The following is a 12,657-nucleotide window of genomic DNA, read 5'->3' on the forward strand; positions in this document are numbered from 1 at the left end:
AATATTTAAAAACAATTAATCAGATACCTCGCATTGACAGACTTGACAATGAGCTGTTGGATGATCAAAACTTTGTCCGTTAGAAAATACCCGGTTGTCCATCATACACATTTCACATTTCGGACAACATGTTCCAGAAAGCTGAAAAGGGGCAATACCACACAAGTTACGACCATACCGCATAAACATCAATCAAAGCTAAACACTGCGACCATCAACAACGAAATGTTTAAAGTATATAAATGTTCATGGATAACTTACCATTGCTGGATGGGAGCATGTTGTCATCTCGCATTCATTCAACTGGCACTCTATTCTGCCTGTTTCACATGTACAACTAGTGCACAGGTCAGCAGACCACGAATCCCCAGATGAATAAGTAACATTTCCAAATTCACAAACTGCATTTTCAGCAAACCGTAAACAATTTTTTTACAACTGAGTAAGCAATCAGCTTCCAACATAGCAAGATGGCAGATATAAATATGTGTAAGCTAAGTGGAAAATCCAAATATTAAAAATATTACAATTCTGCAGCACAAAAAAGTGACAGTAAAAAGTTACACATGAGTTGCAAGTTGTAACGTGTTGTTAGCTGAGTACAATAAAAAGGAACTGTTTACAATTCACCATTTTGGATAATCCTTTACCTTCACAAACAGGACAACAACGCTCAGGTGACTGAACTGGATTCTGGCAAGCGATCCCTTCACATTCATCAGTTTCACAAGTGACAATGCCGTTCTAAGACAAAATATTTCTTTGAAACTTGAACATTAACAAATGAGTGCTACGTAAGTTGACAGTAACCAACAAAGCCATAATAATAAGATCCAACATTGTATCAAATTCTACTTACCACACATGAACAGACGAAACAAGGTGATGCTCCTGGTGGTGTAAAAGTTGCTCCATTTCTGTAATTTCTTCGTTCATACTCACAGTTATCACATGCGGGACAACAGCTACCATATTCTCTCCCAGGATGTGAACACTCTAATTCAGGGCATTCTTGATCAATGCGACGACAAGTTGTTTCACCAGACTGAAGTTATGAGTATGACAAGAAAATCATTAGAACAACATTTAACATTTATTGTCAAGTACTGGTGAAAAAATGATGTCATGAAAGTCAGAAAAAAAATTCCATTTTGGGTTTCATATGTGCAGAATAAACTACAACACAATGTAGTATTATAGATAAAGTATGACAAGATGACATGGATAACAAAATTTATATCAGAGAAGTCTAATAATATCACATAAGATTTTCGTATACAAATTGTAAATAATCACCTCACAAAGGCATTCTAAACAAGGGTTTCGTGAACTTATAAATGTGGAACCTTCGCTATAAATTTCTCGTTGATATGTGCATGATGAACAGCTACAAAATAGAAAACATATTATGTGTAGCAGCGGTACAAAGTTAGACAAGTTTTAAGTAAGTTACCTTGGGCAGCATTCACCAGAAATCGTAACTTGAGACAAACATTGAAGTTCTTCACATTCACGTTGGCTACAGACCACGTTGCCATTCTGCATGAAAAAATGAATACAACTGCAATTTCATTACAATGTATAAAGGAAAACCAAACAGCTATTATAGTTATTTCAAGATATCACGTTTTATATATCACAGCTGAAGTATACCTGGCAAGTACAACTCTGGCAAGTGTCAAGTGATTCTACCATGTCACCATCGTTATATGTAACACCTTGATATGCACACCCTGAGCAAGAGGGACAACAGGTATTTGGCAAAGTAATGGGATTTTTACAATTCATCTCATCACAGTCTTCAACTGAGCATACAATCCTTCCCTCCTAGTGAAGGAGAAATAAAGACAGTTGTGAAACAGAATTGGCATAAACGACACTGCATGACACAAAAAAACAAACACCCCCAGAATGATCACTTTTTTTAAACAATACCTGGCATGTGCAAATGGTACAAGCATCGGTATTTAATCTCCAACTTGACCCATGTTCATGACTCTCCGATCCATATCGACATGCTTCACACGATGGACAACACTCGCCCACTAGTGTGCGTTGTGATGAGCACTGTAGTGTTGGGCATGATAGTATTTCACAAGTGACATTTCCGCGCTGCAAAGCAGTAAAATTTTGCATGGTAAGAAACTGAATTGATTGATTTGTTTGATTGAATTGAAGTATGTGGCCTGACAAGGGCAGAAATATTTGCCTGACTATAACCTGTCAGGCTTCCACAACACATCAGATACATATCATCTCAAGGCCCTATCAAATACAAGCTAACTCACATTACAAGTGCAACGCTGGCAAGGGTTGTTTTGAGCACTAAATACTTCACCATCTTTGTACATTCGGGAATTGAACGAGCATCGAAGACATTCCTTGCAACATTGACCTCTGACTGTCACACCATGAGAACATTGTCGCATGCAAGGATTTATACTGACGCAGTTGATGTTTCCATTCTAAATGTAAAACTTGCATGTTAACAAATGTTTTAGCACGGACTAAAAAATATAACACAAAGTTGGAGAGTTAACAGAGTCATAATAATCAAGTGAATTAAGACAAATATAGTCTATAAAGTCCACAATATACAAAATGCGGCAATAGTAACTTAAAAGTACAAGCTTTATCTCTTTGTTTGGTTACAGACCTCGCATCTACATCTTTCACAGCCATTTTCTGACGTCCAGACTTGACGATTACGATACACACGATCTCCATAATGGCAATTGGTACAGGTGGGGCAGCAACTGCCACCAGTCATTACTGGCCTTGGACACGTGCTAAGTGCCTGACAAGCTCTACCATGACACTCGACCTGATTATTCTGCAAACATAAATTTATCAGTTAGCCGATTTGCTTAACAGAAATGGTTAGAAAAAAAATTTTAAGTTTACAAAACCACAATGAACACAAAAAACAACTACATGGGAAACTAGTATGCAGTTGATAAAATGTTGATGAAACTATTTTAATTGTGGCATTCAATCTTCATTTTATTTTACCTGGCATACACATTCTTGGCATGGAGTACGAGGTGGTCTGAATGTATCACCATTTCTGTATGTCTGACCATCGTATTCACAACCTGTTTTATAAAACATCCTACTCAATAGCTTACATGTCCTCCACGTTTAGCATGAAAATTAAACATGGCTATTAAGAAACAAACACTTAAAGGTCATGCAAAGCAATGGCGTGCAGTATGTGCATCATGCAAAGATTAAATGATGACTTGGAAATTTAGAAATGTATAAGTGAAGAAAGAGTAATTTAATGTTCAGTCATGGACCCCAAAAACTTCAGTCACCAAGTTGTCGTTAGTATATTTCAAGTCTCACAAACAAAACTTCCATAAAAGTGATAAGGTTCAAATGATAAATAATGACGAAAAACACTTTCCACCATCTAATCGTTATACACTCTTTTATATTTTACCTAACAGTATCAAAAATAAGATTTAGCAACATACCTTTGGTAACTAGCTTTTCACGCAGTTTGCACTTTGGCTATACACTTCAATAAATGTTTGAATTCTATACAAAATAAAATGAGTGCAATAAACCCAGATTTAAGATCACAGGAATTCCACGTAATTAAAACCTATTTTGAAAGCATACACGGCGCTACAAATGGTTTAACCAAACCAAGTTTGTGGGAAGTTGTAGGTTTGCATATAACAGACATATCAGATGCTATAACCAATCTATCCTACACTTTATTTTTGTTTACCACTCTAACAAGGAAAGATTCTGATTTCAAACAAATAAAAAATATTACCGGTACATATTAACTGTTACATGGTTTCAAGGCTATACCTGGCTTTGGACATCAGGCCACTTGTAGTTTGCATGCAAGTCGTATTAAACAATTTAAAAAGAGACCAAATCATAGCTTGAATTTGCTATAGCGATACCATAACATTTTCTAATTACATGCGTGGCCATTTTCTGAATTGATAACAAGTGGTAATTTGTAGTAAGCTCATTTCAACGGACCTTGCAAGGTTAGCATGCAATATTAGTAAACATTAAGCAATGTACAATTAAACATATTACAGTGAAAACTTGTTACCTTGAAACTAGAGAGACCAATCAAATTAATTTTCAGTTATACAAAGTCTGACTTATCCAAAGTTTTGAGTCAAACAAAGTTGAGTTAACAAGTTTTCACTGTATATATTCTAAGTGATCTGAAGTTAACAATGGAAACAGGTTGCTAAGGTTTGTCATGATTGGCCAATAAAAAGTAACACTTTTAAATGTCAATAATTTAATTCATGAAAATATCAAAAAGAATGGCAATCAATGAAGTGGTCTCAAGATATTCTACCTGGAACACACACTGGGCAACAGCTATCTGGTGGAGTAACTTGGTTAACACACTGTAGAGGTGAACACTGTTGTACAACGCAGTTGACATTCCCATGCTAAAACAAACAATCAGCTACATGTTTCACGATATGACATTAAACATGAAAAAAGGAGATATCACCAAAAGGTAACGACAACCATAACCTATAATAAAGTATAATTTCAATAATTTCACACAAAATTTACTAAGTTAGAATTAGTATAACATGGATTTTACTTGATTTGTTTACTCACACTGCAGGTGCATTGAGTGCAGACATCTCTTCTAAAGCTCTCTCCATTCAAAAATATTCGTCCTTGGAATTTACAGTCTCTACATTGTGGACAACATGATGTTTCTGGTTTGTAAGGATGATTGCACTCAACTGCAGGACAAAGATTTTCTTCACAGCGCATTTCTTTCCCCTATGCAATAAATGAAATAATAAATCAAATTACAAAATCTGTTTGCCATTATGTAGTAAGACCAGTTGCCAAGAGCTATTGCACGAGATATCAGAATTATACTAGCCTAGTGCACCATTTTGTTTCCTTGTCAATTATATCTGCTGTTGAAACTGTGCCTTACAGTTATGATAGCAATGTTTTTAATTCCTAGATATCTTTCACTTTATATGATTAAATTAAAACAAATATAGGGAATCTTACAATACAGCGGCAAGTGCGACAAGGCCCCATGCTCCACGCATCGCCTTCTGAGTGACCTTCACAACCGATTGGACATGATGGACAGCATTCACCTGGTCGCCTGACTGGATTTGTGCATGCTAGGCGTGGACAGCTTGTGGTAACTGCATGACAAACAACAGAGCCCATGTGGCACTGGCATGTTTCACACCGGTTGCCTTGCATCTGTTCTCCATTTCGATATACCTTGCCTTCATATGAACATGCTAAAAATAAACAATCCAAGATGTTTGTTAAATCTATCTATGTTATAGCATCCAAATTACATGTCACAATTCAAAGCAACTATGGTATTGACAAGGTATAGTCTTAATTCCGCTGACCAACCTTCACAAGATTCACAGCACTGTCCAGGTAACTTGGCAGGATGAGTGCAAGAGGAGGTTGAAAGGCACATAACAGGAGTACATGATATCATGCCGCCTTGACAAATACACGATGTACAGTTTTCCTGCCACGTTGAAGTCTCAGAATGAACTCTTCCTGAGTTATCAATGCACCCTGAAAGAGAACTTTATTAGTTAGTAATTTTAGCGCAGCGTCTTTTAAAACAATTTGAAGCTTTTGTGGCACGCTGATGAAGGAAAATTTTAGAAGGAACATAAAACAGGAGGATACAGCAACAAAATGAATAATTTACATTACCCCATTAGATATGGGAAACAGAAAAAGATTCGGTTTTATAGGAATATAAATATTGAAACTAAAATTTGATTTTCATGCGAATCCAACTTTACCACCTGCACTTAATAAATATCTATCAAGCAAGCAAGAGAATCATACTTAAACTTATCTCATCAAATAGCAATAAATCTATTCTACACTTGTATAATATCATGAAACTTTCTTGTAACCATTTCAGCATTTTACAGTTATTCAAACAACTGAAAAATTGAACATTTTGGTAAAAGTTCTATTGCTTCTTGCAAAGCAAAAAATTAGGTCCGCATCTGCTTGGAAGATTCGCACTTGCGAGAAAATAAAAAATGACCATGTTCGAGCATATTATTAGAATCTATTTTAAACTTGGCACATTTCTAGTTAACATTTATTTAAAATTTAATGTGATCTGTTGGTCTTGGGCTCAGAACACTTTTTCCCATACCAAGAAGTTATTGACAATATGGCAAACGAACTGCATTTTGATTCTTGAATAATATTTTGTCTGTATAGTAGCTAAATCTGGTCAAATATGTGGCGAATGAAAGCAAAATGCGAAGTGCATTGCAGCATCAAAATTTTGATTTGAACAGAAGTTCTGCGGCGACCCTGGAACTTGTCCCAGCGCACATTTTTGGGAACTGCTGATTAAAATTATAAGCGGCCATCCAACTTAAAGTAAATAAGCTTGAATTCAGTCAGATAGTTACCATAACAAGTATGGATTTCCCCAGAAGCACCATCATAAAATTCCGCATAGCATGATCCACAATTTTTCGTACGACATTGAGCATCAGGATTACTTGCGCATTTGGACATTGTGCAAAAGTCAACCGGACAGTCAACTAAAGGTGTTCCTTGAATGATACAATGATATAACAATTTTAAATAAGAAAATGCAAATAAATTAAGCCAAAGTTCTTAAACAATGCTGCATATAAAAAGGTGACATAATTATGCCATTATCCAATTTACCCAGTGGACAGCCACTATACCAATGTAGGTCAAAACAAAACTGCTTGTCTGGAGTCACAGGGGCCCACAGGCCATCTTCCGTAACGGAAGATTCTCTTCCCATCCATGTTGTATCAGTGGGGTGAATTCTAGCCCATGCCTGTTCCAGCGACTTCACTCTTTCAGCCTAAATAAAAACCATCAGAATTTAATGACAATGATGGTGAAACAATTGAAGGCTTCATATTCACTGACTCACATTGGCTAACCATCCCTGTGAAACCCACATAGGCAGTGGTGTGATTGGAGAGCAAATACGTTTTATGTGCTCCAAACTATCTTTTTGTAACATCTTCAGTTGCATATGTGCAAAGAAGAAAAAGCGCATGTAATGTGGCCCTCTACTGTAATAGTTGCAATTGTCTTGATCATACCCACGCAAGTTGAAACCGTAAGCTGAATTACTGCAAGCAACAAAAATCACATTATTTTACAAACGTTTTTAGATTAATCCAAATCCATACTAGCTAACATACCCATTGTAATCCTGTCCAAAGGAATTTAAACCAAAACGATTGAATCCAAAGCGATCAAAGAGCGACGCTGCATAACCCTGATCTGCTCCTACCGCAAATGACCCATTTCTGAACAATCCAAACGGCGTTTTTCCATCACGATCAAATCCAAATTGATCATAACCAGCTTTGTCATATCCCTCAATATCAATTCCGTCTCTTCAAACCATACAAAAAGGCAAAGGTGAAAGATTTTTTTTGGTTGATGATTTTTTAACAACAAATACTGCATGTCTCAACCATAGGGGAAAATATATGTTTACCTATACAGTGGATGCCTATTAACCTGACTTTGTTTAACTCAAAAAAAAAACTAACAAGTCTTAAAAAAATGCTTATATTTATATTGTGCTACCAGATCTCTCAGTTTTGGATAACTCATGTAAGTATATGACGGTCTTGACCAGTGATTCTCAACCTTTCATGGTTCTTGCCCCCCTTACAATTATCCTCAGAATACATGGCCCTAAGCTCATCAATGAAAAATGTAGATTATTGATTGCAATTCACTTTTTACTTCACGACTTTGTGTGCAGTAGCCTTTGCGCCGCTAATATTGCACAGCAAGCACAAGCATAAAAATGTGAAAAACTTGTGTCCCCCTTTGCCTCGTTTTCCCCTACTACTACACTATAGCTCACTAGTGAGGCATCTGCTCGTGCCCCCCCTTCACCCCGTAGAACTCCCAGATAGGGGACATTCTCTCCCAGTTGAGAAACCCTGGTCTGGACCTTCAAGTTGACAAGCTTTCATGTGCAGAAAACTGCAAAACCATCAGTGTTTTCGGAGATGGCAAACATATCATAAATTCTGATTCTACATTGAAACCTGTTAAAATTCATCCTATTAAACCCATAAGAATCCCAGCCTTGTGAGTCAAATCCTGAGCGATGGTAACCTGCCTTTGAATATCCAGTATTGTCAAACATATTTCGAGCGTCACGGCGACCAAATCTGTCTCTGCCATTTCCATCAAATCCTTCAATGTCAAAACCTGCACAGAATTATACAAGCTTCATAATAATTATTATTTAAATCTTATAATAATGCATGCAATGGTATTGGCAACATAGATTGTAAAAATTGCTGTCAAAAATTTCTGGCAAAAACAGAAAATGTATTTGTTCACTTAAATGAATTAGTTAAACATTCAACTAGAAGTAATTCAAACCATTTCTGTCATATCCATTTCTGTCGAAACCATTTGAATTTATTGATAATGTATGCTGAACAATGGATGAGTTGCATGGCGATCCAAGTGTAGGAGAAATGTAGTTGACACACATTTGCTTCTGTGATGACAATACATCATCAGGGGTGACATCAAATGGTTTCAACTGGACATACCGCTGAGCAGTGGGGAACCTTGATAAACCTGACGAAACTAAAACGTTTAGATAATTTGGAGATAAAAAAATTTAAAAAAAAGCATTTTAATATAGAAAAATTACCCATCGGATTTCGCTTTTGCCATTCTGACCACATGTAGTCCATAAATGCCCAATGAGACAAGAATATGGGATCATAAGGACTAAAAGGAGATGCCATGTGACCACCAACCCACAAGTGAAACAATGCTGACATTGCCTCCAACTGCAGGCTACACAAAAGACATAAATAGAAAATACATAGTCAGAAAATACCAAGAAGATTTTGGGCCTAAAAAACACGCATTCTACCTAAACGTTTCAAAATCCGGTTCACGAAGAAGTAAATGGAAGTTTATTGCATCAGGAAGTGATATTGATGAGTTGAACTGGCGTCTGATGCAAGGATGCCATCTGTCCAGCCCATTAAAAGGGTGGTGGCTGCATATAAAATGAAACATTTAATTTACTTACTTCACAATTAAAATTTACAAACAAAAAACTGAACCAATAGCAATGACTTAAACATTTAATCCAGCTGCTTAGGTTTTATTGTATCCAAATGAACTTACGCAACACAGTTTGTTTCACTCTCTCCGTTTCCACCAAAGTAGGCTACACTCCAAACATATGACTCATTCAATGAACCAGAGTCAATGGTCCAGTCAAAATAAGGTATGTATACAGTGCAACTGGACAGCTTTTGAAGCTCACGCTCAACATTTGCCAAAAAGTATCTAACACAAAAGAGGATGCATGAAATGCTCTGTTTTATTAATAAAACTAAAAAACAGTAATGTTGTAGAAAACCTTAGCCGAGGTTATGGTCTATTTTAACGGCACACATTGTACCTATGCCATGGTAATGCAGTTAACCTTCCATTCGCATGAGGCATGTGTTCCGAGTGAATGTTAACAAAGTAGTCCCATTGCCCTGACTCATATAGTTTTTGTATGGTTGACTGATATAAAGTCCTTTCGCCTATAGAAAATATATCCTTACTGAAAAAGAACCTGGAGTCAGATATTGCAAGGAGACTAAAGCAGTGGTTCCCAAACGATGCATTACAGCAAGTTGCCAGAAGCACCGCAAATCTTGCCTTTGAATTTTAGTTTCTTTCAGAAAAGCGTGCAATTTTACGGCAAAATGTGAAATCATTTTCCAGGATTGTTTTATATCACAATTCATTCATTAATGAATGACAATTGTACAGAGGTGAAACAGCAACCAGATTCATTTTAAAACATAATCTCTATTTTATTGCTTGTTTTGATTTGATGTTGTTTTGTATGATTTCCTTTAATAAGGGCGCTGTGATGATTTAAACCTTAATATAGGGATTAGGGAGCCATATCAAGATATGTTTGGAAACCACTGAAATAAGGTGTAAAATTTACTCTTGGTTAAATCTCTAATTTCCTTCCTTTTTCCAAGACGCAGGCAAATGCAATCCACTGTGCCACCAAGTGTGCAAGTACACTCCTGACAACCATGTTGAAACTTTTCACCAAATCTTCGAACTTCACCTAAACATACACTCACCATCAACAGTTAATGCAAAGTAAATTTTGACACCTATGCTCTGGCTCTTGACAGTTCATTTAAGTTAACAATAAAATAGCTAACTGATACATCAAATTTTTTACAACATAAACAATTTACAAACCATTGAAATCACATCCGCATTTATCACCACAATGTACTTCTTGACACGATTTTCCAGGTGAAAATGATAAAACCTAACAAACACAAACAAATTAGAAATAAATTAGATAGAAGAAAATTTATCATGTTGAATAAGGATCATCTCACAACGCCTTTAGAACTACCTCATGTGTTTCACTCATGGCACGGCATTCACTGTGAGACAGGGACTGACATTCATATGTATATTCCCTGTAATAACCAAAAGGGTTGTAGCCTTGCAAGTTGAGTCCATTACAGCGGAAACCTGAAAAGCAAGCGTTTATTTACCATAATTGCATGTAATACAAAATTCCCGGGGCCAAAACATCTTTTAAAACATTTCGAATAAATTAGAATACCTGCCCTGTCCAGGCCTTGACGATTAAAACCATCCTGGTTGTATTCAGTTAACTGGTCATGTCCACCTTCCCTGTTAAAACCGGTTCTGTTGTAGCCCGTTACATTGTGGTAGCCATCCCTATTATATCCTTGGCGATCGCAACTGCAAAAGTTTCATTTTACAATGAAAAGTACTTTTCAATAGAGTATAGGATCCAGATTCACTAATCAACAAATTTTTTACCCCAGCTCATTAAATCCATATATGTTATAACCATCATAGCCAAAGCCTTTTGGACCCAGTACTTGATTTCCAAGAGGTAGGGAATTTCTCGATGTCATAGGCTGACCATTTCTAAATCAAAACAATGTAACAAAGTTTTCAGTTTCTCTGTTTTCATTCTGTTGTTCTTAACTGCCATGAATTCCAAAATATATTCTGATTGTTTCCGAAAATAATATCGTCCTATGTTAGCATCACCTGTTAATTCCGCTTTTGTTGAAACCATACTTGTCATATCCATCTTTGTCATACCCTATTATTTGTGAGGTATTGCCAAGAAATCGATAGCAGCAGGCACCCACAGCACAGCGAAGGTTGCATATCTACATACACAGATGCAGCGGTTTTATTGTATGTTATGTGCCGTGACGTTGTTTTTATTTAAACCAACAGAGCAAAGGCCTAATAAATTTGCTAACTTCAAAATGTCACCTGTCTGTTACGAAAGTTGTTGAGATTTCCACCACAACCAGAGTAAGTGAATTGTTCACAAGACTGAGTGACCTTGTTGTAGTACCATCTTCTAACACGTCCCTGATCATAAAAAATATCAAATTTTGCACAAAAGTAACATGGTTTTTCCTCATCAAAGGCAAAATGACACTATAGTTTTACTACCAGTAACATTCCTATAAAAATTCCAACAAATCTATGTTCAATAAAATACAAAAAACAATGAAAGATGCTGTTTAGGCCATCTACTAAGTTTTAGCACAAACATACCGTACAAGAACCAGGTAGTGATGGTAGCATACATAAGTCACCCATCTGTCTCTCACACAAAGATCCAGAAAATCCACTGGGACAGGTGCACATAAATCGTTCGGAGGCAGATGAAAATCGTGAAGCCGTGCAGGTTCCTCGATTTGCACAAGGATTTGACTGGCATGGATCTAAGTTTACCAAGCATTTGCATATTATACGTACAAAATAAAATCCTTTTTCATCATCAAATTTACACAACTAACGGTAAGCTCAAGAAAAATTGAGCTTAAATTGGTCAGATAAAGAGAAGTTTGTATCCTATTTACCTTCACAGTTCACTCTCCTTCCATTTAAGAAGAATTCTGCAGTGCAAGTCCCACACATATTAATATGGCATCGAGCATTTGGATGAAGTGGACAATTTGCATTGTAACAAGGATTTATGTGACAAGTTGCAGGATAGCTTCCCTCCAAGCATGGACACCATGACATTATCATATCAACATCCAAGCAAAACCTTGAGTTGAAAGAGTGATGGTGGAATTATTGTGTTAATGGCCACATTTTATACATAATCACTTAACAGTTTTATGGAGGCGTATGGTTCAAAAAATAAGACTTCTCTGATTTCGTTATACTCTTATGTAGGGCTTTCAAAAACCTGTTTATACCAATAAGAAGGCAGCATGGTTGGTGTTGTTTTCTAGCCTGGGCACATTTCAAAGTTATAGGTTGTGCGAAAAACTTTGAGAGAAATTTGCATGAAAAAGTGGGAAATGTGTGTTTCAGGCCCAGCAATCTACTTTTGACTTTGAACCTATGTAATGGAATATAGAGATATGTGATTTTTTCCATATTCCAGTATTAGATAGTATCAGACAGGCCTAGTTCATGTGCAAAATTTCAGGGATCCTCATGGAGCGATTTTCGAGTAATTGAATTTTTAATAATTTTACTACATAGACAAATAAAAGAAATTGACCCTTTTTTTAAAGTAATTCGCCTCCTTAAGATTGCTGT

The 12,657-nt window shown here is 36.4% G+C and overlaps 1 protein-coding gene across 3 annotated transcripts in view; it reads right to left on the reverse strand.

The window, feature by feature from the left end:
* Positions 1-12,657, reverse strand: part of LOC143444348 (uncharacterized) — a 36,586-nt gene that overhangs the window by 10,437 nt on the left and 13,492 nt on the right. For 2 of the 3 annotated variants that reach the window (XM_076943550.1, XM_076943552.1), the window contains exons 34-67: positions 11,964-12,154; positions 11,656-11,825; positions 11,365-11,466; positions 11,131-11,255; positions 10,894-11,004; positions 10,670-10,812; positions 10,454-10,575; positions 10,291-10,363; positions 10,022-10,150; positions 9,476-9,605; positions 9,196-9,360; positions 8,936-9,064; positions 8,708-8,856; positions 8,428-8,640; positions 8,085-8,250; positions 7,218-7,415; positions 6,941-7,145; positions 6,703-6,868; positions 6,438-6,584; positions 5,395-5,568; positions 5,029-5,273; positions 4,615-4,785; positions 4,340-4,436; positions 3,013-3,095; positions 2,657-2,833; positions 2,289-2,465; positions 1,936-2,112; positions 1,654-1,827; positions 1,454-1,539; positions 1,297-1,387; positions 860-1,045; positions 651-744; positions 262-401; positions 28-141 (exon numbers count right to left, since the gene is read on the reverse strand). In XM_076943550.1, the coding sequence (XP_076799665.1) occupies positions 28-141; positions 262-401; positions 651-744; positions 860-1,045; positions 1,297-1,387; positions 1,454-1,539; positions 1,654-1,827; positions 1,936-2,112; positions 2,289-2,465; positions 2,657-2,833; positions 3,013-3,095; positions 4,340-4,436; positions 4,615-4,785; positions 5,029-5,273; positions 5,395-5,568; positions 6,438-6,584; positions 6,703-6,868; positions 6,941-7,145; positions 7,218-7,415; positions 8,085-8,250; positions 8,428-8,640; positions 8,708-8,856; positions 8,936-9,064; positions 9,196-9,360; positions 9,476-9,605; positions 10,022-10,150; positions 10,291-10,363; positions 10,454-10,575; positions 10,670-10,812; positions 10,894-11,004; positions 11,131-11,255; positions 11,365-11,466; positions 11,656-11,825; positions 11,964-12,154 (5,020 nt within the window). The remainder of the gene's footprint in view (positions 1-27; positions 142-261; positions 402-650; positions 745-859; positions 1,046-1,296; positions 1,388-1,453; positions 1,540-1,653; positions 1,828-1,935; positions 2,113-2,288; positions 2,466-2,656; positions 2,834-3,012; positions 3,096-4,339; positions 4,437-4,614; positions 4,786-5,028; positions 5,274-5,394; positions 5,569-6,437; positions 6,585-6,702; positions 6,869-6,940; positions 7,146-7,217; positions 7,416-8,084; positions 8,251-8,427; positions 8,641-8,707; positions 8,857-8,935; positions 9,065-9,195; positions 9,361-9,475; positions 9,606-10,021; positions 10,151-10,290; positions 10,364-10,453; positions 10,576-10,669; positions 10,813-10,893; positions 11,005-11,130; positions 11,256-11,364; positions 11,467-11,655; positions 11,826-11,963; positions 12,155-12,657) is intronic. The other variant, XM_076943551.1, reaches the window with a different exon arrangement.

The sequence above is a fragment of the Clavelina lepadiformis genome, chromosome 1 (genome assembly GCF_947623445.1).
Source record: "Clavelina lepadiformis chromosome 1, kaClaLepa1.1, whole genome shotgun sequence".
Taxonomy (NCBI): domain Eukaryota; kingdom Metazoa; phylum Chordata; class Ascidiacea; order Aplousobranchia; family Clavelinidae; genus Clavelina; species Clavelina lepadiformis.